We start from the raw sequence: 26,240 nt of genomic DNA, 5'->3' as shown, positions 1-26,240 counted from the left end.
CAGTCACAGCTTTGCAGTTTGTAGAGGACAGACTGCCCTGGGATCGATTTGCTGTTTCTCTGATCTTCTCTGTTCTGCAGTTTTTCACCTCTGTTTTTCTTGATCCTGTCTGCCCTTCTTTCTCCTTTTCCCTTTCTGTCTACTTCCTTCATTATTCCTTATCAGTGTTTTTTTCTATCCGTGGTTTATCTCTAACTGAAGTCTTTCATGATGCTTAGTAAGTAGCAGCACTGTTATGTTCTCTGTTGTTGATGCACTTTTCTGTGCTTTCCCTGTTCTCTTGCATTTGAGATCCTTAGCCCCTGGGACAGAAGCTTTGCACCCTTCTTGATTGATACAATGCCTGTTACAGTGGGACCCACTTTTACTGTCTAATAACATGATTAATAGAGCTTGTACAAATAAATGATTCATTGGCACTTTTAGGTTCTTAAATCAGGGTGACACACTTTTTTCCTGCAATCATTCCTTTCTTCACAAAGAATTAAATGAATGTAATAAATATGCAATAAATGCAAACTTACATAAAGGTTGTTCATCCTGGGGAATATGCAGGTTCATTTCTATGTGTGTCCACATGGCTTCTGGCATCATGGTGTCTAGGCAGAAATTAGCTCTGTTGGTTAGAGCATGGTGGTAGTAACACCAAGATTGTGGGTTTAATCCCTGCATGGGCCATTCACTTAAGAGTTTGACTCAATGATCCTGATAGATCCCTTCCCACTCAGAATATTCTGTGATAATACTCATAAGAATAGGTAGCTTGCTTTCTGAAGAGCTGAGTGAAGAAGTAATGTGAGATGTGTGTTTTTCAGAGACCACTGGTATGGCTGGTGTGTATTTACTGGGAGATCAACATCTCTCACTATGAGACTGAGGAATAAAGAATGTGGAGATGGCCTGTGATATCCTTAGAGGACGAAGCATTAACCTCAAAAAGAGAGATTTGAGGAGCCAATTTTTTAGTTCCTGAACCTTCTGCCTATTCAGCAGAATCCTTTCTTTGTCCAGTGACAGTCTCCTCTTGCCAGTTCACTGCTGAACTGTGGGTCTGCCAGAGAAGGCAGTGTTGCTGAAGTGACATGTCTCCAGACATCTCTCAGTCCCTGGAGAATTGTGTCCCAAAAGTGCTCTGAAATTTATATGACAAATGACAGCCAGCCCCACCGAGGGACTTGGCAGTGTGGAAATGTCTAAATGCACACACTATGGAAGGCTGAGGAAGGTGAGGAACTGCAGCGTTTAGTCTTTCAGTTGACACTTCACCACTTCCTTGCTTTACAAATGCATTGAAGATGCTCATGCTTCATGAATACCAAACACAAGGGTTTTATTCCCCCTCCATGATCGATATGAAGATCTCTGTAGAGAACAGTACATCACAAATCTTTTCTAAGCACTTTAACTGTTCTCTTCCCCCTCCCCAAAGATACTGGCCAATGAGGCAATCACAGTGTAAAGAGAAACCATTGCCAAGGCTCAGCTGTTACCTGCGGGTGTGTGAACAAATGGTGGCAAAAATGCTGGCCTGTTGTCCAAAGGGGGGAGACTGTGCTTAAAAGTGCTGGTCTCCTGTTGTCTCCAGGATCAAGTGCCAGCGAAGTGTCACCTTTGGTAAGGGAAATTCTGGCTGTTACTCAGTTGAGTAGCCCAGGAGGCCAGTTGCCTAAAAGTATGCCTCAGGGACAAGATAGATTTTGAGAGATGGAAGAATAGCAGAGGCATATCAGAGCAGATGATGCAGAAAGGCACCGCTATCGCGCAGCGGGTTGGGCTGAGTAGCAGTGGAATTTTTCGTAGCAGATGTGTGAGGAAGAGCTGTACCACGTGCAAAGCCTGGCCTTGGTGGGTATGCTGGACAGTAAGAACCTGGCTACACAGAGCCAGGGTTGAATCCAACCTCTTCATGCTCCTCTGCCCCATGCTGCCTGAGAGTTCAGGAAAACAGCTCTGCAGAAGATGAGGTTGGGAAGGAATTCTTTGCAGTTAAAACAAATTAAACAGCAAACTTCTTCCTCTAGTAACCGAGGAGCTCTTCGTTCACCTTTAGTGAAATGAGGAAGGAGACTTGAATTCTTTCCCTTCCTTAATGTCTGTCGATTCTTACTGCAGTGGCAGCTGGTTGGTGGTTTTGCTTTCTCTGGGTGAATCCCAGCTGTGATTGCAGGTGCCGCTCCACTAGCTCAGATCCAAGCAGGGACTTGTGAGCAGGCGGCCCATGTTGAAATGCTTCACAGCAGTGGGTACAAATGAATGCTAAATCTGTTCCCTGGTAAATGTTGGAACCGTGTGAGTGCACTGAACCCCTCTGAGCTGCCAAACCTTCTGTCAAGCCAGAACTTAAGTTGTTGTAAGTCTGTGCTCCCTTTTCTTTCAATAACTTGTAGTGTGTCCTGCAGGATTATAAGTATGACTCCAGCCAGGCATGAAACATGCAACTTGAAAGCCACAGTGTTGGAGAGGCTGGGTAATGGAGAGTGTGATCGTGACTCACAGGAGCTGCTTCTCTGATTGGATTGCAATGGGAAGAGTCTGGGCCTGTCTTTATCTGCCTGCTTGCCCTTCTCAGAGGGAAGTGTGTTATGGGAAGCCTGATAGATGCCCTGCTGAATTTGTTTTATGGATGTAACTGTCAAGGTTGGTGACACTGCAGAAGCCTCTCTGTGCTAAGTGTGTACTGATGCTACAGGAGAAGCTGCTGGAGTGACCCTGTGCAAGGACTCCACCTGGTGTGTTGGAAAGGTGTGTGGCTGGGAATGTTTAGTTAATCTAGGGTGACCAACAGGTCGAGGAAGGTGATTCTGCCCCTCTGCTCCGCTCTCGTGAGGCCCCACCTGGAATATTGTGTCCGGCCTGGGGTCCTCAGCACAAGAAAGACATGGACTTATTGGAGCAAGTGCAGGGGAAGCCATGAAAGTGATCAGAGGGATGAACACTTCTCCTCTGAAGACAGATTGGGAGAGTTGGAGTCATTTAACTGAACAGTAGGTTCTGGGGAGACCTTAGTGTAGCCTTTCAGTACTTAAAGGGGACTTATAAGAAAGCTGAGGGAAAACTTTTTAGCAGTTTGTTGTGACAGGACAAGGGATGATGGTTTTTAACTAACAGGGTTTATTTAGATTATATATATGAGGAAGAAATTTTAAACAATGAGGGTGGTGAGGCATTGCAATAGATTGACTAGAGAGGTGGTGGATGCACCATCTCTGGAGACATTGAAGGTCGGGTTGGACAGGGCCCTGATCAGTCTGATCTTGTTGAAGATGTCTCTACTTGTTGCAGGGGGGTTGGACTAGGTGACCTTTAAAGGTCCCTCTACAACTTAAACCATGCTATAATATGTCTACAATCTGCAAATTCTGTTTTGGGGGATGGGAGTTTAGTTTGTTGTTTTTTTTTTTTTTTTTTTGCTCCCACTCCCTGCCCCTTCCACACTGTTTTTCTTTATCTGTGTACTTAAAGAAGTAAGGATGCTTCCAGGCAGGTTTTCTATCCGTGGGCTCTGATTGGCACCTCTGAATACCACTTATTCCTAGACTGGTGCCTAAGCTCTTAGCTGTGATGAGGTCTGGAGACAGCAGCTGAAAGCCCTTCTGCAGGGGGAGGTATGGGGAGGAGGGAATCCATTAGAGTATAAAGGAGAGAGCTGGAGTGAATTTTCATGCTGATGAATATGAGTGGAAGCCCTGACTGCTGCCGCAGTGTAATCTGTCTGAGCAAGTGTTCTCCAGGCACAGTCAGCACACATCTGTGCCGAGCACTGACATGGCCTGTTCCCATGATGAGCATTTACCTCAGCAGTGGGTCTCATGAGTAATATCCCAACTAGAGCAGTTGCAAACTCTATCCCAGGGAGTCTTTTCTGTCTTGCCATTTGTCTGCTCAGCTGCACCTGACGAGCAGAGGGGAGGCTGAGGATATAACCACCAAACTGCAGCTGGATTTTTTCCCCAATTGTTATTTTATTTTCAGTTTTAGATTTCTTACATCTGCCTCTAGATCTACCTAGAAGGGGAGTATGTTGGTGCAGGTACTGAGAGAAATGAGGCAGAGAAGCAGAAGTGACCAGCATTTGCTACTGTGTTTGGGATACTGACATAAGTTATCTCTAACAATCTAAACTGGGACTGAGCACTGAAGTCATTACAGTAAGAAGTCAAAGTGTAGTGGCTTTAGTGATGGATGACTCCAAGTAAGAGCCAGCTACAGCATTTTAAACTTAGTGGAAATCCAAAGCAATAAACCATCGGCTTCATCATATCAGGCAACAAAGTTCCACAGAGCAAAATGTCAAGCAATACTGATTTTGGAAGGGATGAGGAGCTGCAGTTCCTGAGCTGGATGGGGCAGTGATAGCCATGTTTCCCGTGTTCCAGTGGAGAGACAGCACAATTTGCATCCTGTTCCCAGCAAGGCAGCAATTCCCTCTTTCAGAGTAGCAAGGACAGCCCAGCATCTGCTGGTACAGATGCATCCATGTGTAGGGCAGTGTCTGTGCTTGTGATTTCCAGCCAGCCTGTGTCTGAATCTGCACTGGCCTTGGCAGGGAGTGTGCCTTCAGCAGAGCAAGCAACACTGTGTAGTGAGGGAGGAACCACTTCTCGCAGGACCGTGGTTCCACGTGCACCTACTCAGACTGGCAGGGAATTTCTGCTGCATCCCTAAGCTGTTCCTGAGGCCTCTGAAAATTTCCCTCCTTTGTTTCAGAGCCATCATCAATCACTTCAACCCGAAGATCGAGTCTTATGCTGCAGTGAATCACATATCACAGCTCTCCGAGGATCAGGTAAGCCAGGCGTGTGATGACCTTTGGTCATGTTGACCTCTGGAAGGAATATGGGTTTTTAGGACTACCTTGTGCTCGCTGGGATTGATGATGTGGCAACAGTATGAGGGGTGGAAGTGGAACTCTCATGTTCCTTGTTCAGATGTGGGCGAAAGAAAAGCAAGGCTTGCTTTAGCCAGTTTTACCATCAGATGCAGAGATTTTGGTCCTGCAAATGCAGAAGGACGGGTATGAACAAGGAAAATATGCAGCATTTACAGCAAGTGTGGTTGGAGACTGAGGATGCTGGCATTTAGAATGGGACAGGAAATTTTTAGCAGCAAATTTAGAAATTTAGTCATTAGGGAACTGTTGGGCATAGCTTGATTTTTTTTTTTTTTTTTTTTTTTTTGTTGTTGATATCAGGGAGCTCTGGCAACAGTCGGTGGAAATTTTCTAGGGTAATTGTGTTCAGTTGGTTTAGATTTTGAAAAGAGAAGGCTTTTCCTGAAAAGGGTGGTAGGGTTAGGTTTCCCTTCCTTAATTTGGCCTGGTTTGGTCTCTTAGTGTCCTGCTTGTATTGCGTTAGTGTATAGATGTGGCTTTTTGAAAATAGGTACTGTGTATGGTCTCAGGAAGGGAAGAGCTGGCCTATTTCCCAAAATAAAATATTGGGATTATGCATTAATCATTCTTGGAGAGGTAAATGACTCTGCAGGAGCAGGTGGTGGACAAAATGCAGAGCTGCCACGTGAGCTGGGGGAATCATTCCAGATGCAGCTGCGTCAACACCTCTGGACTTTCTGGAGAAGAAATTGTGTATGCAGTCTAGGACAGGCTTCACTGGAGTCACCTTGGGTTGCTCCTTCTACTGGATCCCATACTTGTGCTTGTTGAAAGATCTTGACTGTAACCTACCTGCTCTGCAATTAATTTCTCTTTCTGTCTGTGATATTTTTACTATTTCTTGATTACTCCCACTAACCTTTTCATTTATTAACCTACTTGATCTGTAGTATGCAACACCCCAAAAACTTGAGCTGAATACTGTCCTGGTGCAGTGGGGGAAAAAAGGTGGACCTTACTGCTTTGTATTCTCTTCCTGGTATAGCTGTATAGAAGAACACTGGTTTTAATTTACTCAATTTTCCTTATTGTTCTACCTCTGAGAGTCACTGTATCCACAGCTATGCTTTGGGATGGTTCATGTTATCAATGCTCATTCATTGATGATACACTGATTGCATCAACCCAGGCCCCTTAAAAAAGAAAAGCCTTTGATAGACCAGTTTAAAACTGGAGGCTTGGATAGAGGGGAATTTTGCATAGTCTTTGAGTTAGTCTGAGAAAGGAAATGAGCTTTTCACTGTCAGCTCTGTGTAGTATTCATCCCCCAGCAGTTCAGGGAGGTCAGGTTAAATCCTTTCTTCCTTGTGTGTTATTCTTTAAATAAAATCTCTAGCAGCAGGCAGATAATGAAATCAGTGCTGATGCGTAGAGCATTTTGAGGAAGATGATTAGGAAGTTGAAAGACAGACAGATTTTTCTTTTTTCTTTTCTCCCTCCATGCTTTCTCTCAACATAGGGAGAACATCAAACAAAGTAAAGCAATAATAGGCCCTGGTGAACTGCAGAGAAATAAGGGAGATGTCACTGTGGTGAGGGACTGTGTGGTCTCAGTGAGAGTGTTTAATCAGTGCTCTGCAATTCACTGCACAAGGAAGAGAGGGATGGAGACTTCTTGCCTCCACTTTTAATTATGCCAGTGAGCTCAGATCTGTGTGCTGGACTGTGGTTTCCCCTCTGTCAGTAGCCATCCCACCTGCGATGTTAACGGTAGATGGCCCAGATCAAGCCCAGGGTCTGGTTTTTGTGGAGTAACAGAATTTGTTGTTTTTGTTGTGTTGGCTGTTCAGTATATGTGGAGGGGGATTTGCAGGGGATCAAGCTTGCCTTTTGGCTGCTGCAATCTCTTTACTTTTTTGGTTTTTCTTCCAGCTGTATCTTTTACTTTTACTCATGTATTCACTTAATTCACCATCTCTCTGCTGTCCATAAATATTTTCTGCACAGAATCCACCATCCTTTATAGCCCTGTTTTTTGAAGTGTACCACATTGAAATATTTAATGCTGACATTTAGCTTGTGTGTCCACACATAGATACTACATTTGTAACTGGTTATTCTTTCCTTTGAGTTATTCCAATAGTTTCAGGAGACTGGTATTTCTTTATTGGAAACATTCATTTTTACAATTTTCAAGATCAAACTTTTCTCTTAATGAGGATTTCCTTCTCAGATACTAGTCTTTGGCCAGATTCTCATATGGCTGCTTATTCTCACTCCTCTGTGGTGTCTGAGAATATCCTGTTAATCGGGAAGGTGTGGCTTTGACATAGCTCTCTCTGGAGGGGAATTTCCAACTGCTCTGATTTGTGTCTGATTCACTTGAACCCAAGTTCTGACACCCTGTTCATGTGAGTTAGATTATTTTTTTTAATTTATTTTTGTATTTTTAATATCCTTTAAAAAAGCTGAGTAATTAGCTGAAAGAGATTTTGCTCTATCTTTTTCTTTTCCTAATCCTACTGAAGCCTTTATTACCTTGTTAATCACTAATGTCCATTTATTACCATTCTAAGTCTGTCATTTCAGTCCTTTCTCCTTTTTTTTTATTTACAGGCATTAATTTTAACAATATTATGTGCTGAGGGGATTTGTAGGTCCTTGAAAATGATGGACATGGGATTGTTTTAAGCATAGACTGTTAATACCACAGTACCTCCTCAGCGCTAAAGATCTCCAGGAACCATAGTTTGAATATACAGATCTCTGTTCTAGACAGGTATATTTGTAAGACTTCATGGTACTGCTTTGCTGGCTGTTGTGGGGTTTATCCAATATTCAGATCAGAAATACTGGGAAGGGATGTTTTTTGTTTCATATTCTCTTGAACGAAGAGTGGGAGATTCCCAGAGGCAAGCAAATGCCAGGGATTTGATGATGAGCCACTTCAGTCTATCAACACCATGGCATCCTTGTCAGTGCAGTTCTGCAAAGCATCTACTTGTCAAGGCAAACTCAGAATCCTTCCTAGTCATTAGCAGTTTTACAGACCTTGCTGTAGTTCCTCACCATGAAACAGGGAATTGTCTTAGCCAGTTATTGTCACTTTCCCTCACTTGCTCTTTGTTAAACCTGACTTTAGTGTTAATTTGCGGTTTTGTGGTATTCTCCCTCTCAACACATTTGGCTCCTGCCTGCTCATCTTTTAAGGGATCAAAGGATGCTGCATAGTCGAAAAGGTAGGCTTGGCAATTACATTTGCCAGTGTAGTTTTGGCTCTTCCATGAAAGTGATTATTACCATGTCTTCAAAGAGATTTTGGTCCCTTCTTGTGTCAAATGGCAAAATAGCCCTTTATGAAATGAATTCGTGGGCTTATCTGTACTTTCTAGATGACTGGACTGCCTTCTGCTTAATGCATTGGAGGCAGTAGACTTTCTCTGTGCCATATCTGATCTGAGAAGCTCCCAACATGTTTTCTAGCAGAAACAGTTGCAGAGAACAGGGTCAAAGCAGTGAGGAAACAGCAACATGAGAGGGCAAATGCAGACAGACAGAAAGGATAAAAACACAGCATGAATGATCTGGATGGGGTCTCACATCTGCCTTTTCTGGATGTGAAAGAGCAGCTGTTTGTTAGAAGGCAGCTCTCTGCCTGATGCCAATGTAGTACAATTTTCAAGAGAGGGTAAAGTAAGAGGAACCCAATAGTTTTGGTGAAATCTGCTCTGAGCAGGAATGTCTCGTGGTGCCTTGCATGCCAAGCAAGTGTTTTACCAGTTAGAAAATTGCTCACTAAGGTCTCATTTTCTTGTTGGCACTTTTTCTCTCAATGATTTCCTCTCTAAGGGTCTTAAGATTGAGATGGCAGACATGTGGGACTGATGATGCTTGCTAGTCAATAACATTTATGTGCTTTTTCTAATAGAAGCCCCTCTTTCTTCCCAGCTACAGTGGGGACATTATGCCACCTCCAAAACAGAGGTAAAGTTCACTGTGAGAGACAGCTGTGAACACCTGTTTTCTGTCTGATAACTGCAGATGGAAAATGCTGGGAGCCAGAACAGATTGTGATGGAAAAAACAGGACAACTGAATCACTTTTGAACTTGTGACAAATGAATGTAATACTTAGGTTGTTTCACACTGTGACACCTTTGTAACTCAGGTAGAATCATAGAATTGTTTTAGGTCAGAAAAGACCTTTAAAATCATCGAGTCCAATCATTAACCCAGCATTGCCAGTAGCTGCAATCCAGTTTGGTCAGGCAATTTCACAAAGCCATTTCCCTTTCACTGGTTATACCTCAACTGTTGAATGGTCTCCATGCTACCCCAGTCCTCATGGCCTTCTGTTACCTGGTGGGGCTTCAAGGGACTAACCTGAAGTGCAGCTCAGGGACTGTCCACAAGTGACTTGCACAGAAAGACACAAAAGGGTGTAGTTGGTTTCGATGTCCTCAAGTGTTTTAATTCTGAACCATTGATGTCACAGTTTATTCAACTTGTTCTAGTTTCCATAACTAGCAGCAAACCCCCTAGCAGATACCAAATGATGAGCCACCAAATTATTAGCACTGCTGGCAGTGGTGTTAAGAGTTAAAAGCCTCTTGGCATGTGCACGTTTGATATTTCTAAAATGCCGAGTACCATCAGTGCTAGGTGCTACTACAATAAATCCCCCTAATCTCTTACATTGGTATAACGTGTTGTGAGGGCTCCAGAAATACTTTAAAATGGTTTTGGCTACCTCACTTCTGAAATGCAGTGAGCTTTGGGGTAGAAAGTCTCAAGCCTGCTAGTGCCCTGTTGCACACAGTAGTGGGAATGTGAAACTCAAGCAAAGGGATCACCAAGGCAAGGCCTTAATTTAAACTCAGCCCATCTTTGCAAATGAGGCAGGGATGTTGGCTTTCATGGTCTCATTACAGACACCTACTCATGACTAATGGCTTGAAACAGATTTTATTGCTTAAATAGAAAGAGCTAGGTGAAACTGGAAAGGATCTATATAAAAAGTCTTCTGGAGTTGGCAAATTGCTGGTTTGCTTAGCTTATGGGGGTTTTCTCCGGTTTAGATATCTTCCTCTTTTTTTTTTTCTTTTTGTTTTATTAGAGAAATATCCCTGCAATTTACTAAATGCCTCAGACTGCGTTATGCAGTGTGCCAGACTGAATGGGTCTGAGCAGGCTTCAAGGTCTGATCAGCTTTGCAGCAAGGAGATTTGAAGCTGGAGGTGAGCTTTGGAGCAGTGACTTTGTGCTGTGTAGTGCCTTTTATTAACATGCAGAATACAATAAACTGTGCGTCATTGGAGGAGGGGGAACAACTGTGGCAGGCCCTTAGAGGGACAAAAGAAGGACTTTGATTTTAAAAACAGCTACTGCTGGAGAGATACAACCCTATTCCTGTTTCAATCCCAGAAACTCCAATAAGAAATGGGAGAAACCCTTCAGTTCCCTTCCTTCAGGCTTGACACAAAGGTTCCCCAGCATCCTGCCCATTACCCCAGGTTACACTTAGCTGCTCTGTGCCTCTTGGAGGCAAAGTTACCCTGAAACACCTCAGTTGCTCCCAGAGCAGAGGAGTCTTTCCACCCTTTGTGCAATGCAAATGCTGAGGCATGTCTTGCTTCCACCCCTTCTGTGAGCTGTCCTTTTGGGCAGATTAGGGACTGCCTCGAAGTACAAACTGGTAACAAAATAAGTCCATTAAACTTCAACTTCGGTTCCTACGGCTGTTTTCACATCCTTGCCTGGCTGTTGCCAGTATCACAGGGACTGATGAAGGCCTGAAGACTGCTGTAGTGCAGGTGACCACTGAATGCTGGGGACTTGGTTTGGAAGAGCTGCCTTCTAGAGCTGCTGCTGGCTGCTGGCTGCAACTGGGTAAAGTCTCCTGGAGCAAGATAAGTTTCTATGCTGGGGCTGCAGAAGCAACACTCGGGGTGTGAGTTATGACCCTAGCCTGATTCACAGCTGGGAGTGTGCTGAGCAAGAGCCATAGGTTTAACTTTGTAATAAGCTCCCAGTCCATACTGTGGAAACAAGCTGATGTTGCTCTAGTTCCTAGTGTTTGTCCTCCTTCCCAGTGAGTGTGTTTCAGAAAACATTTCTGAGATGCCTCGCAGGTTTGCTTTTTATGTGGTACTTGACTAATCCTAGAAAAGAGGCTGTGGGTAGCTAGAGGAAGGGGCTAAAGACTGGGATCTGAACTGGCTGTCACTGTGCTGCCTTGAGCAAACCTTGAGCCCTGTGTCCTCCTGAGTGAGAGAGCAGCCAGTGAGGAGCCCTTGGGGAGCCAGGCAGCATTTGAAGTGCTGTGTGATCTGCTGGAGAAGGCTCCTGTGGAAGTGCAAAGCAGTGTTACAGATTCCCATCACTGCTAAGCACTTGTATAGGGCAGGGAAAGCTCCACAGAGGATTGCAACAGGATGATCAAAACAGTCTGCATTTATAAAGATTAAATTGCAACTTTGCACATCTGCGATTAAAGCAGGAGCTGTCAACGGCTGGCTTGTGTGAACACACAAATCAATTTGCATTTTGTAAAACTTCAGATTGAGAAGGTTTTTTAATCCCTTGTGAAACAGGAGCAGACGCTGGCTGTTGCCATAATGCACATAGATACCGTGCAAACTTCTTTGGTCATTCTCTGTAAAGCTGGATTTATAGCACTACACTTTGTTGCTCTAGGCTTGAACTCCACCCTAAGCTTCCTTACAGTCAGGCATCTCTCTGCTCGGGAGTCCTAAAGGCAGACAGGCTGCAGCCTGCTGTGTCAGCTACAGACAGTGATGTGGCTGTGAGAAACCACTCCTGGAGTTACATTCTCCTATAACGAAAAGGGGACAGGCTTTGCAGTGACCGTCAGCCCTGCTCATTCTGGGGCTTCTTTAGGCTAAAACTTCTGCCTTCAGAGACTGCTACTCTTCCTTCTCTCTAGTAGTATCCTGCTGTAAGAGATGATATTTTTCTGCCTTCCTTCTCTGGATCCTCTAACTGGAGCTGCAGCTGTTTCCCAACAGTGACGAATTGGGTCATCGCTCTGATTTCTAAGTGGGAAACAAATGGAGCTTTGTGGTCTCCATCCCTCCCAGAGCAGGGGAGTAAATGTTGCTGAGCCAAAAGGTGCCACACCTGAGCAGAGCTCCACTCAGCTGGAAGATTAGTTTTTCTGGCTCTCTGACATTTGGCATTTGTGTGTTAAGACATTAAGTTCAAATTTATTGTCCACAGTAGGGACCTCAAAGGCAAACCTTTTAACAGTAGAGAAGGCAGCATCCCTGATGTGTCTTCTTGATCTTCTTTCTGTCTTCATGGGAGATCTGAGGCAGGCAGTGGGATTGCTCAGAGAGCTGTCACTCAAGGACAGCAAGCTTGGGGGATGGATGCCCAGAGAGATGGAACTGGGGAAGGTGGTTCTGCATCAGCCAAGTGCCAGAGGCTGTAAATCAATTCCACTGCCTCAGTCAGAGGGTGCCTGGATTCCCCCATGGCTCAGTTAAGGCACAAATAAGCTCCTGGGGAGCTAAGTATTGCTAGCAGCACATGCTGTTTGAGCAGCAGCATCTGCCTCATATCTGGCAGAAGTGTAGGCCTGCAGAAAGATATTAGTTCATAGCCCTGTGTTTGCTTTCACCTGAATACCTGTTTGGAGGAGTTCCTATTTCACTTTTTCCAATTCATGGATTTATGTTTTCCACTAATAAGTGCTTCACAGCAGGAATTTCTGACAGGGAAAGTGTTTTCTGGCCTCCCAGACAAGAAAACAGTAAATTGTCCTGGAGCATTGTCTGACAGTACCTAGGATTTCTGGAAAAAGCTGATGGGACCCAGAAACCATCACTTGCATCAGCGTTAAATAGTGTGTCACAGTCGTATCAGTGTTAAACTTAGCAGCTTTTCTTTTCCATGAAAACAGATGTTCGTTAGGATAACCTCTGGCAGTAAGAGGATGTATATGGAAAATCTGCTGGTATATCCTGAACATTTGGAGTAGGGGGTGATTTCTTGCAGACTGTCACCTAATAACATTGTCTCCAGTGACCCCTGCCATATGCTTTAGCCTCCTAGTTGGAAACTTTGCCAATAAGTGTCACTGTGTGCAGAACCCTGCTAATGAAATATTGTGCCGAAGGCTTATTTGTGTACAAACCCCATCATGGTTTCCCAAGTGTATTTCCCTCAGCAGCTGTAATTCAGCAGATTGCATTTGGTTTTGAGTTGGATGTAAAAACACACACAGAATGCAATTAAAATCTTACTGTAAGGCTTCCTGACTTCCCAGAAAATACTGGTTTGGGGTCCTGAGTAAAAGCTGTATAGAGGTGGAGAAGTTCTTAGGAGTGCTTCTCCCACTTGCAATGGCATGACAAAGCTCCTGTCCATTAATGGACTGATGACATTCTGATGTCACTCTGAGACAGTGACAGCTGCTTGCAGTGAAATGTAATGATGGGGAGAGACAAGGCATCATTCTGGCAACAAGTTGCTAACATCAGGCATCTGACTAGCTAACTCTTCTTGGGGTGCTTTGGCTTTAGGGAGGTCTCTGATGTCTTTTGCAGAGCAAACTGAGCTGCCCTGGAGCTCCATGAGTGTGTTTAACACAATGGAAAGCTGGAAATAACAGTATTATGGTGATACTGTGAAAATTTGTTTCTCTGGGCATTGCTATCAACTCCCCCCTGGTTATATTTCTTCAGCACATTGTGAATCAAACCACTGCTCTTCCTGCAAGTAAGACACCAATCTTTTCATTTAAGTATTGCATTGTCCTTTGCAGCCTTCTAGTTCAGTGATAATTAATGTTCCAAACCCAGGATGAATCAATCCATATGTGAATCCAGAGGTCAAACAGAGCCTGCCCTGAGATGTCTCTCATTCTGTCAGCAGTTCTCTTTCCAAATGTATAAAAGAAGAGTTTACTTAGCTGGCTAATGACTGCATCTTCCTTTCCAGTACTCTTCTGCTCTAGAAATACATATACCCCTCTCCAAACCTAGACACTAGCCTTTGCTCAGCTGTGTCATATTGGTGATTTGCTGGAGTCAGGCATCTGTCCATCCATCTTGCAGGAAACATTAGCTGTTCCTGTCACCCCAAGGTTCATAAGTGATTTCGTACAACAGGATGTAATACAGAACAAGGATCTAGATGGAGCTTCACGTGACTGTATCTGCAGTTATTTTCATCCCTTTCATTTCTTCAAAAAGGTAGCTGTGAGCTACAGTATAGACTTTTTAAGGCTGTGTTTTGTTGGCAATAAGTGCTCTCTTTGTTGAACATCTTGAAACACTAGAACAGGAACAATCTTCCAGCTGATGAAAACAGAAATGTGGATTTGTGAGGATAGGCATGCTGGAACCTAGACTTTCTGATTATCTCCTTTGTTTTTTTGCATCCAGTCTGTTTGCTGGGAATTTTCTACCCTGTCGTTAATGCTCCTGAAAACCAGTGACTTGATGGATGCGTTTCACTACAGAGTCTTAATTCTCACCTCAGCTATAAAGATTTGATTTTCTATTTTAAGTGATGGACCTATTTAATTACAGTACCACCTACAAGTCGCTTTATAGGCATAGAAAGGAAAGTTAGATCTGTTGCTGGGCTAAACTCCTCAGAAGAATAAAAGGAAAGCTGCTGTAATGCCTCATCTCAGCCTCTTTGCAGACACCTGAGCATGACACACTTTTTGCAGGGGAGAATATTAACATGATCTGAACTTAATTTCTCTGGCTGATGACAGTTTCCCACATCATCCAGTTTTTGCTGAGCTTTCCACCCTCACTAGTGCCCAGAGGGATAATATTCCAGGACTGCTTGAGTTCTAAAGTGCTTCTGTTGCTTTTTAGTATGTTGATGCTTCTGAAGTAGGACAAAGTGGTACTCGGGCTGGGCAATTAATGTGGTACCGAACGTTTTAGCATAAAGAAGTTGGTCACTGACCACTCCTGTCCCAGTCACTCATCAGGAAGTCAGTTGTTAACTTGTGATCTTGTTAACTGCATTATTAGCTTAAGGCATAGCCTGGTCTCTCATCCTCACCCAGCAACCCTTCAGTTGAGCGAAGCATAATTTGAAGATGGAGGTAACTGTTCTGTTGTGAGACGTGGACTGAAGCTGCCATGCTTTTCATACATGAAATCATAACTCAATGTAACCTCAGCTTACGTACATCAAGGAGAGCTTTTTCTGAGATGAGCTTGGAAAAGGTTAGGTTAGGATGCTTGAAGAAAAATGGACAATTGGTTTGATCCTGATCTTTGTTTTAGAAAGGAATGATGCAAAAATCTCAGAAGTCAGATCTGGAGAGTAGGAGGTTTTTATTTTGATAGAATTCGTCTTTAAAAAGGGTGAAAAAATCCCCTACTGGCGCTCTCCCAAACCCCCTTACTTTCCAGTGCTCAATAGGGATGTGGTTTAAAAGGTGAATCCAGACTCTGGACTGTTAAACCTATTTCTGGTCATCTTACATAGTTGTACCTGGGTGCTCTCAGACCACTGCAGCATCTTCTGCCCTGCTGCTTGTTACTAAGTCAAGAACAGATGCTCAAGAAATATCTACAGAATATTTAAGACAGCTCTCCTCTGTCACGTGCTCTTGGAAGAGGCGATCAGATGGTTCTGATGCTGGGGTGCCCCTCCCTGGCAGAGGCTTTAATGCCTGCTAGGGTAGGGTCAAGTGGCATCTCAGATCACAGGCCTCTCTTGTTCTGTATGGCTCCCGTTGTGTGTTCTCTTCTCTCTGGATACTGAATTGTTGATCTGGCACAGTATTTGACTTGAGTTTTTTCCCTGCCCTTGTTTTTTTCTGTGGGTGGCTGTGTGCCATCATGCTGCTGACAGCACACGCATTTGAGAGGATTCCTTTACATGTGCCTCTTCTGGCATTTTACAATTCTGTCTCTTTCAACATGTGATAACAGAATATAAAGTAGGTCACTTTATTTCTTTTCTACTTTTCTTAGTTCTGGAGTTCTTGTGATATTTGAATTCTTTCTGGTATCAGTTTTGGAGACTTGTGACTGGGAGAGTTCAGTAGACTTCTAAAATCTTGGTAGTCATCTTGGGATTGGGCCTTAACAGGACACTAGGGACATCTTTCTTTGTAGCCTTTTTGTGCCTTGGGTAGCCTGTTAATTAGTGCCCTTGAAATGTTTTAGAGAGGTGAGAAGGAAAAAAGATGAACCTTTCCTAATGCACAACCATTGCTTGCTGCTGTGATGCATCCTATGGCTGCTGCCCGCCCTTCCCTACTGTCCTTTCTGAGTTGATTATAGCTGGCAGTTGTTGTCTAGAAGCAGTAAACCAAGTGAACAGATCTACTTATTGCAATTTGTGAAAATACACCAAATAAAAGCTCTAGGCACAGTCACAAGTCAGTCCTTAAAAAGGCATATGGAAGAAATTTAGTCTTTTCTGACTCAGACCAGTTCAGGCTACAACAAACCTTTGAAGTACCTGAATTTTTCTATCTGCAGACTTGTTTCTGAATTTTGTTCATACAGTCCAAAGTGGTAGAAGTGTTGGGGTTAAATTGTAGCACCATTTCACTGAAACTCCCTTATGTGAATGATTCTCAGAACTGTCAGATCAGAGTCTCTACAGAGTAAGCAGAAGTGTATCCCATTCAGCTTCTGCCACTGGGTTTCTCAGCAGGATAAGTGTGGTAGCAATTTGTGTTAACCCCGGGTGAGAGTGGACCCTTGTGGTTTATCCTACCTTAAAGGTGTGTTACTGTGTGTCAAATGCAGGCAAATATTTTGTAGAGCTGCTCTGAAATATGAGACTTGAGTTGATGCAGAGAGACCTGGTCCAAAGCTTCCACCCAAGCTGCCTTCTAGTGCTGTTGAATTCCTGAGGAGGCTGCTGAGCTGATATGCCTGGTTAGTTAGGAAAAGCCAAGCAGAAATTGAACTTGTGTGTATTAGTACAAGGTGCAGTTTCTTAAGAAATTAGCTAAGCAAGCATGAAATCCTCTTTAAAGATAGTCAAAAATTCAGATGTGAGAGTAATACCAAGAGGGCAATGCAGCAGCATTTTGGGAAGAGTTTAAGATTCCCATTTAAACAAAAATAGTTGTGCAAATAAAACTACCAGCCAATGCAGTACAAATTAGTGGTTTTAAAGTCTGGAGAAAAATCTGCTGAGTTATTAATCCCTGAACTGAAGCCCTTAAGTCCTTTTAGTGAGTGACTTCTGCTTGTCATCTAATCCCTTTGAATCATAGAAAACAGACCTGGAGTTGTTCTCTGTGGTGCAGGAATAGGAAATTTAACCAGTGAGCTAAATAAATAAATTGATTAACTGGCACCCATAAGGAGCTGTGTATGCACTGTATCTAATTGTTTTCTTTATATTGTTGTCCTCAAACTTCTTGGAAGACACGGGTTTGTGGGTTGCACATGCAAAAATATGCTAAAACCCCCACCTCACCAAGGCTTTGAACCTTCAGCTTCAAAGATCATTTGTGGATCACCTCATATTGCTTTGGACGGTCTCTAATGGGGATGTTGCTCGGCCAAGCTGAATTTATGCAGTGAAAATTCAAGCTGAAATTGAACACATCTCAGAATCACGGAGTAAATCAAATCTCATTTCCTTGCTTGCAGACAGCGTGGGCTGTGTGGACTTTCTCCCTCCTCCTCGTCCTTTTCAGTAATTTTTATTCTACTGGGTCAGAACTACCTTTTTCTCATGAGAAATACTGAGTGACTTCACTGAGCTTATTCAAAAACCCATCAGAGTTAATAGTTTTGAAAACGTTTGATGTCCAAGAGGCACTTGGGAGCACTAAATCCTCACAGAGGGATTTTTAGGTTGTGGAACAATGGTGTCCTCTAAGCACTGCAGAAATTACCGTGGAGATGATATTTCCATTACAGATCCTGCAGGTACTGATCCAGGAATACGGCAAAAGAGAAATATAGAGATAATGTGGAAGCCTTGATGATCAGCTCCATATCCCCAAGAGAGCGGCATCATCTTTGCCTGAGTCTTTAATATATCCCATCTCTATAGCCAACAGGTTCTGTTTAGAGCTGTGACAGCAAAGGGTGCATGTTTGTGATTCAGAGGGCAGGCATTGTGGGCAAGTAGTTCTCCAGCTTGCTGTTCTGAGTACTGATCAGCTCAACTTGAGGATTCAACAGCTAATGGTGCTTTGGAAAGGAAGCACAAGTTTTGTTCTTCTGTTCTCCTCACCCTTTGGAGAGAACAGGGGCCAGCACAAGTCACCTTTTCCTTGATTGTCAGTGGTGGGCATACAGCCAACACTGTAATCTTATCTGGCCTGTTAGCAATAAACCTCCCTTTTGTGTCACGTCCTTCCTGCCCATCCAGCATCTGAACCTCAGTGGACAGAAGTGTCACTGTCACAGATGCCTCTTTTCAGTCTCTCTCAGCCATCTTAAGGAACTTCTCTCCTCTGGTGTTCTGTGGTTGTTGCTGGGAGCATCTGAATCATGAGAACACTGGTGCTGAAGAGGTGGTAGGTCTAATATTTTAAGGATGTAAGTGGAAGAAATATTGCAGGGATAAACACTACATTCCAAGGCACACAAGCCCTTTTTGTTCTCCAAATTTGTTTGGATTGTAAGATGCCATTTAACCATGCCAGGAATCCTTCTTTAGGGGCATAACTATTATCTTGGGCCCTGATAGTTTCTGTTATGTGTAAGAAGAAATTACTGAAAACAACTGAATGTCAGCAACCTTTGGTGTGTCTGTATTTATTTCAGAGAACATACATGGACATCTTTCCCTGAGAAGGGCTGTAATAAGCAGCAGACAATTTGATTTCTCAGAAACATCTGAGCTGTTTTCTGTGTGTGGTCCATACCCAAGTCTCTGCTCCCACTCAGCTTCAACTTGTTGGCTGTCTGCTGACCAGCTATCTTGCACATCTCTATTTCAGTCAAAAAGTGTCTCAGCCCACAATGTTTAGCATCTCGTCAGGCCTGCCCTTGTTAGTGATGATCTTGGATAGTAACCTCTGTGTTTCCATCTGTCCTGATAACCATTTAAATGTTCCTTTTAAATTAACTTAGCAGTCAAGTTTAAGCAGTTCTGATTTTGCAGGCAGAAAATGTTTTCTATGCTGGCCATGAATGCTTCCAAGCATAAATGGTCTTGTCCTGTTTCAGTTCTGGTCATTGCCCAGATGAAGTTCCAAAAGAATGACACATCCCAACAGCACAGAAGGGGATAATTCAACAAATTAAAATGTTAACAAGCTTCAGTCCTTCAGCATGTTGTATCAGAAATTATTTGGTTCCTTTATTTCTGCCCTCATTACAGACTTTGTCCTTTCCTTTTCTTCCAGCTGTGCCATGAAGATTACTGTAGGATCCAAAAGTGTGTCTGGGGTTTGTGAGGAGTCACTTAGTTTGGGGAGATTTGATTTGATCCCATTGTCTTGCAAGGAATTTCATCACTGTCATAATTCTTACAAACTTTATTCTCAGTATCTCAGTCATCTCTGCTCCTTCTTTACCTTCTCAGTCCCTCCTGATGTCAATACTGCCTGGTCATCAGCACCCTCAGTGCTTGTGTATAGAATGAAGAGACTTCACAGTTGCACAGTAGAGTGTCTTATTCTGCTGTAAGTACCTTTGAAGGAGGAACTCCAGACTTTGGATTGCAGTTTAGGTGACCTGCACTTAGATTGACTTAAACCACACTTGGCACTGCAGCCTTAGAGCAGATATTTTGCAGCTGAAGTTAGCTTTACACTACAGGATTTTCTGTTTGTAAGATCATCCAGCAGCTTGTAGCTGTCGTTTCCCACTCCAGATTTGCAAAAGCCTTAAGAGCTAGAACTTTTATATGGGTTGAGTCACATAAACTTATAAGCACTGCCCACCTTTCCTTATTAGCTACCTACCTTAGCATACTGCTACTACAGTCTTTCTAGCTATTTGTAGCTACAGCTATTTGTAGCTAACCAAGTGACTATAGATCTTCTATTTCTTTTGGGCTCTGTCTTTAGAAAGCATTTTTGCAGATTGAATTTATAAGTCACTTAGAATCATTAAGCTGTAGAAAAGTCTGCTAGATATTGCCATGCAGGAAAGGACTCTCAGAGTCATTGTGATAAGCCTGGAAATGTTGTCTCAAGGCTCAACAGTGGTCATAAAAGCAAATAGAGAATTAGAAATTATTAGAGAGAACACAAAAATAAAGGAGGAGTACTGTGTTGTCCCTGTGTAAGTTCTCTGATAATCCATGTATTAAATCTTGTATATTGATTCCAATGCCCTTATTTCATAGAAGATACTGTAGAGCTGCAAAATTGTGCAATAATCAAACAGCTATTTGCTCATTGTGTTTCTTGGCTATCCAGACTTCTTGCTTGTATTCAAAAGTTCTTGTTTTTCCTATCTTAGAACAGACTCGAGTTCATTTTCCACATGTGGTCAGTTAGTCAGATGGTCTCTGCATTTCCTCTTTCTTGGTTTCATTGCATTTCCTCAGGTCACCGAATTACTGCTTTTTATCACTTCCACTAATTGCTGAAATGTAAGTAGGAGTTATGGAACTGATCTTTCTAACCTTTGCCCCTCCAAACACGTACCTTCCTTCCCCAGTGCTAGCTGGTTGTTTCTCTAGCACGTCCTATATTGTTTTGACTTACTTTAAATACACAGCATCCACTTGGTTTGTAGCCAGTTTTTTAGAATCTTGGTATTTAGTTCTGCTGCTTCCTTTAATTAAATTTATTCATGCTGTGCAAACCAAGTTTAAAAAGATTTCTGATCATTAAAAAAAAAAAAAAAGTCATGAGGTAGATTGGCATCTACTTTTTCTCAGCAAGCATCAGACCCCAGGGTTGTACATTCATAGAGGCCATTTGCTTGCTAGTTGCTGTAAAAGATCAAAAAATAAAATCAAAATGCATGGAGAGCTCTCTAGCTTTTTGGAGTGTGTGTGTTCTCCTTTCATTTTTCTTCATCTTCAAGTCAGAGTCCTGGTGAGTTCTGGTTTGGTTTTATTTCTGAGTCAGTCTGTAATCATTATGTCTTGTAGAAGTTCATGGTGGCTGTGTGGGGGGCACAAGCTCTCTTGGATCCTGTACTGATTTCTATGAACCTGATCAGGTGATGTAGTTCCAGAAGCTTCCTGTGACTGCAGGTGTTTGATTAGACCATAACCAGAATAAACCTCCCCATTGTTTTTCCCGTGGGCACAATTAGGTTTTGGTTTCTTCGAACTGGAACAGTGCACTTCTGTCCAGGTTTGATTGAATAGAAAGGATTTTGTTGCATATCCTGTCTTAATCTGTTCTTTAGACAGCCTTATTCCTGAGCCAACTGTCTTCTGGGAAAATTTGAATTTCTTTGCTAGGAATGAGTTTCCTCTGGTGTACATCAGGTATCCTGTTGTCACTTCATCCAGGCAATCTAAACTGAAAGCGGTGTATTTGAGTTCCAACATTTGTCAGGATGCTTTCTGACTACTGGCCCTGGAAGAATTTTATTTCAAACCTTTTCTTAAAATCTTCAGCTCCTTTTTTTAAGGTTCTTGTAGCTGTCTTTGATTTCTGTAATAGTTTTGTATGTCCTGGTTTCTCAGTTCAGCTGGAGCAGCAGTTCATGACTTGAAACTCTTTTATCTTGTTTTGGACATCAAGGTTACTGGTCTTGCTTTGGTCGGTTAAATGGTGCTAAAGAGCTGCTCCTGCTTATTTTTTTTCCTTTGTGTTCAGGTGGACAAGGTCTGCTGTAAATAGAGAACTGCACCAAAGGTTGCACACAAATCACAGCATTCATTTGCTGAATGCTGGTTTAGCCACTTAGGCTGAACGGGTAATATGAGTGATAACAGTGAGCATAAGGATGCTCTCGTCCTCTTGTCTGACACTTTGGTGGCAGCGGTTGATTTACTGCTCTGCTAGAATACAACTGGTAGATAAAAAGCTTCTCCTGGAACAGCCCATCACATTTCAGCACTTAAGTTAATTGTAAGCACAATGGGGAAATAAAAAAATTAACAGTCCAGTCCGTAGCTATCTTCAGTGCATTTCAAGCCTTGGCAGAATTGCAAGTGCTCTTATGTACCTAGCGGTGAGAAATGTTTTCATAAATGCCACCAGCTGGAGATAAGGGTTCACAATTCCAAAATGGGCTGTAACTCCAAAATAGCAAATCTATCTATCTCAGGGTTTTATGCTCCTGCCATCATCCAGGCCTTCCTTTTGCTGCCTGCCTTCCTCACAAAATTTCTAAAATCAGGCAAGCTTAGTGGGCCTCATTTAGTTTCTGGCATATATCCCCTTCCAGATCTAAATATCTGCTCTGGAGGCTGCTTATTTTATGAATTGATAATTTTTAAGATCATTCGTTTCAAGATCTTTGACTTCTTTTTCCCTGCCTGGGTTTTGAAAGTGCCAGTGTTGTGCAGTACATGGCTGTTTGTTCCCTTGGCAGAAACCCACTGAACCTGTTTTCCTACTTGAATGATGCAGAATTGCCCCCTGTATTTCCTCTGGAGAGCCTGTCCCTGCAGTCTGGGAAAGGGTGCCCAGGGTCCCACAGTGAGTGCCAGGTTCTTTGTGCCGAGTGGGATACGTAGATCAGTATAAACCCACTGACCGTCTTTGAAACTGGAAAAGTGAATTGGTCTTGAGAAAAACAGTGTGGGGCTACATGCATTTTTGCTCCTTGTGCTCCAAAACCCAAATGGGTTGAGCAAAGTGCATTTAATGTGTGTGGGAGCTGTCATGTGTCTGTAGATGTGACTTCTTGTAATTACTATGTAGCAAAAGTGTTCGTGGCATAGGCGCTCCGGTGAGGTGGGCAGGCTTTCACCTGCCTGAATGCTGGAGCTCAGAGGGTGTCATTGCACAAGACTCCCTAGCCCTAGTGATGGCTACAGAGTTGTCTGGGGTTATCAACCACATTCATCTCTTCTGTTTGTCTATATCTCTTACAAATTAAGTCCCCTGAAAGCTGTGCACAGAGACCGTAAGTCTCTCTTAGTTTTTACCTTTGTCCTTATTTGCAGCCTTTCTGTTTCTTAAAGTAACTGCTGATTCTTGCAAATGCCTGTCCAATGAGAGCTTGGAATAGGCACTGTTTTTATGCATTTACAGCTTCTCGGTGGAGCTGGATAACACTCTTGGCTTTGGGATGTTCTGTAAGCTGTGTGAGTTCTAGATTGGTTGGATCAATGAGTCTTTTCCCAACATTAAAGTCGAACACCTGAGGCTTCTAATGGATTATGGGTTTAAAACATTTCTGGAGCAGATAACTCTTGTCTCAAAACAGGATGCCATCTCTGCTAGCAGAGTTCAGAGAACAACAGTCATTTTCTGAGTGAGCTCATAAATTATTTATTTTTAGAAGAGGCACCTGTGGGCAGAGTAGAAAGACTGTAACCAAACCCTCCCACTCCATGGATAGAAACTGTCGCCTTTGTAGGCTTGTTCCTTTAAAGATCACAGATCCCTGTGAGATCATTGAACAAACATCTGAGCTACTGTATATCATCTGAGCCTGACAGAATGGCTCTATGCTGAGCTGAGGAAAAGGGGGTGTGAAATGTCCCTCCTTGATGTTGCTAAGTAAAATAATAATAATGATAATCTTTCATGTACGATCAAAACCTTTTGCCTTGTGTAGAGAACTGGCAAGGCCTGGATTTCAATACCACTCAAGTGCAAATATATAAAAGCAGTCCTCAGGAAGGATTTGGGACATGGAGAGTTAGACTTACCTCATGTTTGGCTAGGCACAGAGTAATTCACTGAGCACAGCAGGACTGCCAGGAGTGACTGGCAGGGACAAAGGACGAACTAATGGGCAAAGACTGTTCACTCCCAATCCTGGCTAAGGCACAGTGAGTTGAACAGAGGGAGATTGGCAAACACAAACTAGCAACTGTCAGAGTAAACCTGATGGGAACTCTATGCAAGGAGGCCCTGCACCAATCTTAGCAGTGGAAAGCAAGATGGGGCACCTCCTCTCCCTATCTCCTGGCTAACTTGTCTTTGCTATATGCTGCTCAGCCTTGTCCATGTGTCCAACTCCAGGCACTGAACAAGACTCCCATGAGTCCCATCAGCTTTTGGTTCTCCACAGTCAGGACTGGAGCATGTACTCATGACCCAGTTCCACCCTGGGGCTCGTGGGCAGCTGTGCCCACCTCTGCAGGCCATTCTGCCCCCCAGTGACCTGCAGACCTCCTGTGCCTTGCTGCCCAGCAGTGCTGGTACATCCTGCATCAGTGGTGTCCTGTTTCATACCTCAGAGGAGAAATTTGCCCTTGTTTACTTTCGCTTAATCCTTTGGACTGGCTGAACTTTTTACTATTGGGAAAAAACCTTCCTGCCAGGATTTTTTCCTGTACTCAGGGCAGACAAGATGATGCTTCCTACTCTGGAAGTGACAGATGTGTGAGATGGTGGGGGCTGTCTGAGCAGCCAAATGCTCTCATCCGACACCAAGAGAGAGCCATCGGTCCTTCACTACATGTAGTGCAAACTGCTGGATGCAGGAGATCTGGGGCACCAGAAGAGGAATGGCAATGTGCTGCATGTCTTGAAAGACACATATGTGGCCTGACTACATTTGCATCTCCAGCCCAGATCTTTGTCTTTCCCACCAGACCCACTACACATCCTCTGGATCCATAGATATGTGCAGTACATGAAGCATGTCTTGGGAATCTGAGTTGTTAAACTATCCTAGGGACATCCTCCTCCTTTTCCTCTTAGCATTCATGAACATGGAATTAATAGTCATGGCTTGATGACCATGGGGTGAGGAATGGTGTTAAAGCGTCAACACTGCATTAGCTCCGGAACAGCTGCAAAGGTAAGGTAGTGTTGGGTCAGACAAAAGCTCTGTGCTGCTGCTGGTCCTGGGTTGGGTGCTTTCCTGGAAGCCAGTATGAATGGCAGCTGCTTCCAGCACATGTGCGTAGCACTGGCAGCCTTAGTGTCTCTGAACTTGGTTCCTGCAGACTGTGAAGAGAAAAGGGAGAAGGAGACACATGCAGCTGGGGTTTGGGCAGAGTCTTTTGGGAAGTGTGGCAGCTGTGTGTGTGTGTTTTTATTTAACTTCTAATTATTTAGTTATGTTCTTTGTCTGTGGTGCTTCTGGGGATTAATTTCAGCAAAGACTCCAGCCTGCATCAGCAACTTTAAAGTTGCTCTGTGAGAAGTGTGATGGCACTTGGAAAAAAAAAATCATTTTCCATATTAATTAGAAGATAGTACTGGAAAATTGATGTCAATTACCTGACACATTATTATGTAGAGGCAATAGCCTCTTCGTAGTCCAGATGTCAGCAGCCTTTTCATTACGATGAGAAATGTTGCTCTTCAGTTGAATTCGTGAAGAGAAATGCTCAGGGACTAGGAGTTGTGGAGATTAGTGAGGGAGAAAAAGGGGAACATTTGTACTAAACCTGGAATAAACAAGCCAATTTGAGGACTGCAGTGTAAAATGTACATTGGGCATTCTACTGGAATAGGAAAACCATAATGTCCTACAGCCTCCATGGTCTGAACTGAGGGGACAGACTGCTGAGTTTGCTTGTGGTGTTTTGGGCTTTGCCTGGGTTTGGGAGGTGGAACTGCCAGAATTCCCTCTGTGTGTGATACACAGGCAGTGACAGGCACTCCAACACCTCTGCAGGGAGGATTGTTTGTCTGTCCCTGGCTGCCCTCTGCCCCTGTGCCATGTCTGTGCAGTAGCGCTGATGAGAGGTCAGCATTACATGCCCCATAGACTGGCTGCTCCATCCTCTGGCATGGGACAGCTGGGATGGAGCACCTAACTTTTCTGTCCTGTGAGGGCTTGCTAGGCTTGATCTGGAGAGCCTCCCCCCATCCTAGCCATGTGAGTGGCATGGAGCTGGTGTGTGGGGCAAGTGCATTTTAACCTGGGGGTTGTTGGCGTAGTTTTTTGCCTTTTACTTGATTTGAGATCATTCAATCAGTGCTGTTCCAACTGCTCTGCCGTGGTAGCTAATTACTGTCTTAAGGGCATGGAGAGGCTTTAGCGAGGTACTGGTGATGCTGACTGATTGCATTCTTGTCCTTTCCTGTGCTGATTTAAAAGACAGTGTAGAGACCTTGATTTCTTCTTGCTTCTGTTTTTCCTTTTATTTTTCTGTCATTACCTGTGCATGCTTCCCAGAATCTACCCAGCACCAGGTCCTTTGCTGGGAGCTGTGAATTGCTGGTGCTCTCTAATTTTATGTTCCAGTAAAGCAGAGAGACTGCAGTTGCAGATGATGAAAGATCCTGCAGGTTAAAAAGTTAAGTAATGAAGCAAATGGTGTCTTTCAGACAGATGGGCCCTAGTGTTGCATGTTGCCTGTTAGATTTCATTGCCAGTTCAGCTTCTTCTCTGGCTTTGCTGCTAACAGTGACTGTGTGCTGGGTAGGATAGGGATAG

General features: G+C 43.5%; 1 protein-coding gene across 4 annotated transcripts in view; it reads left to right on the top strand.

Moving 5' to 3' along the window:
• Positions 1-26,240, top strand: part of ARMH3 (armadillo like helical domain containing 3) — a 127,142-nt gene that overhangs the window by 88,263 nt on the left and 12,639 nt on the right. For all 4 annotated transcript variants that reach the window (XM_051799977.1, XM_051799978.1, XM_051799974.1 and 1 more), the window contains exon 24: positions 4,708-4,786. In XM_051799977.1, coding sequence (XP_051655937.1) covers positions 4,708-4,786 — 79 coding nt within the window. The remainder of the gene's footprint in view (positions 1-4,707; positions 4,787-26,240) is intronic.

Source organism: Manacus candei, unplaced genomic scaffold (genome assembly GCF_025592945.1).
Source record: "Manacus candei isolate 608988 ecotype Guabito, Panama unplaced genomic scaffold, ASM2559294v1 h1tg000050l, whole genome shotgun sequence".
Classification (NCBI taxonomy): domain Eukaryota; kingdom Metazoa; phylum Chordata; class Aves; order Passeriformes; family Pipridae; genus Manacus; species Manacus candei.
This window is presented reverse-complemented; position numbering and strand designations above follow the sequence as displayed.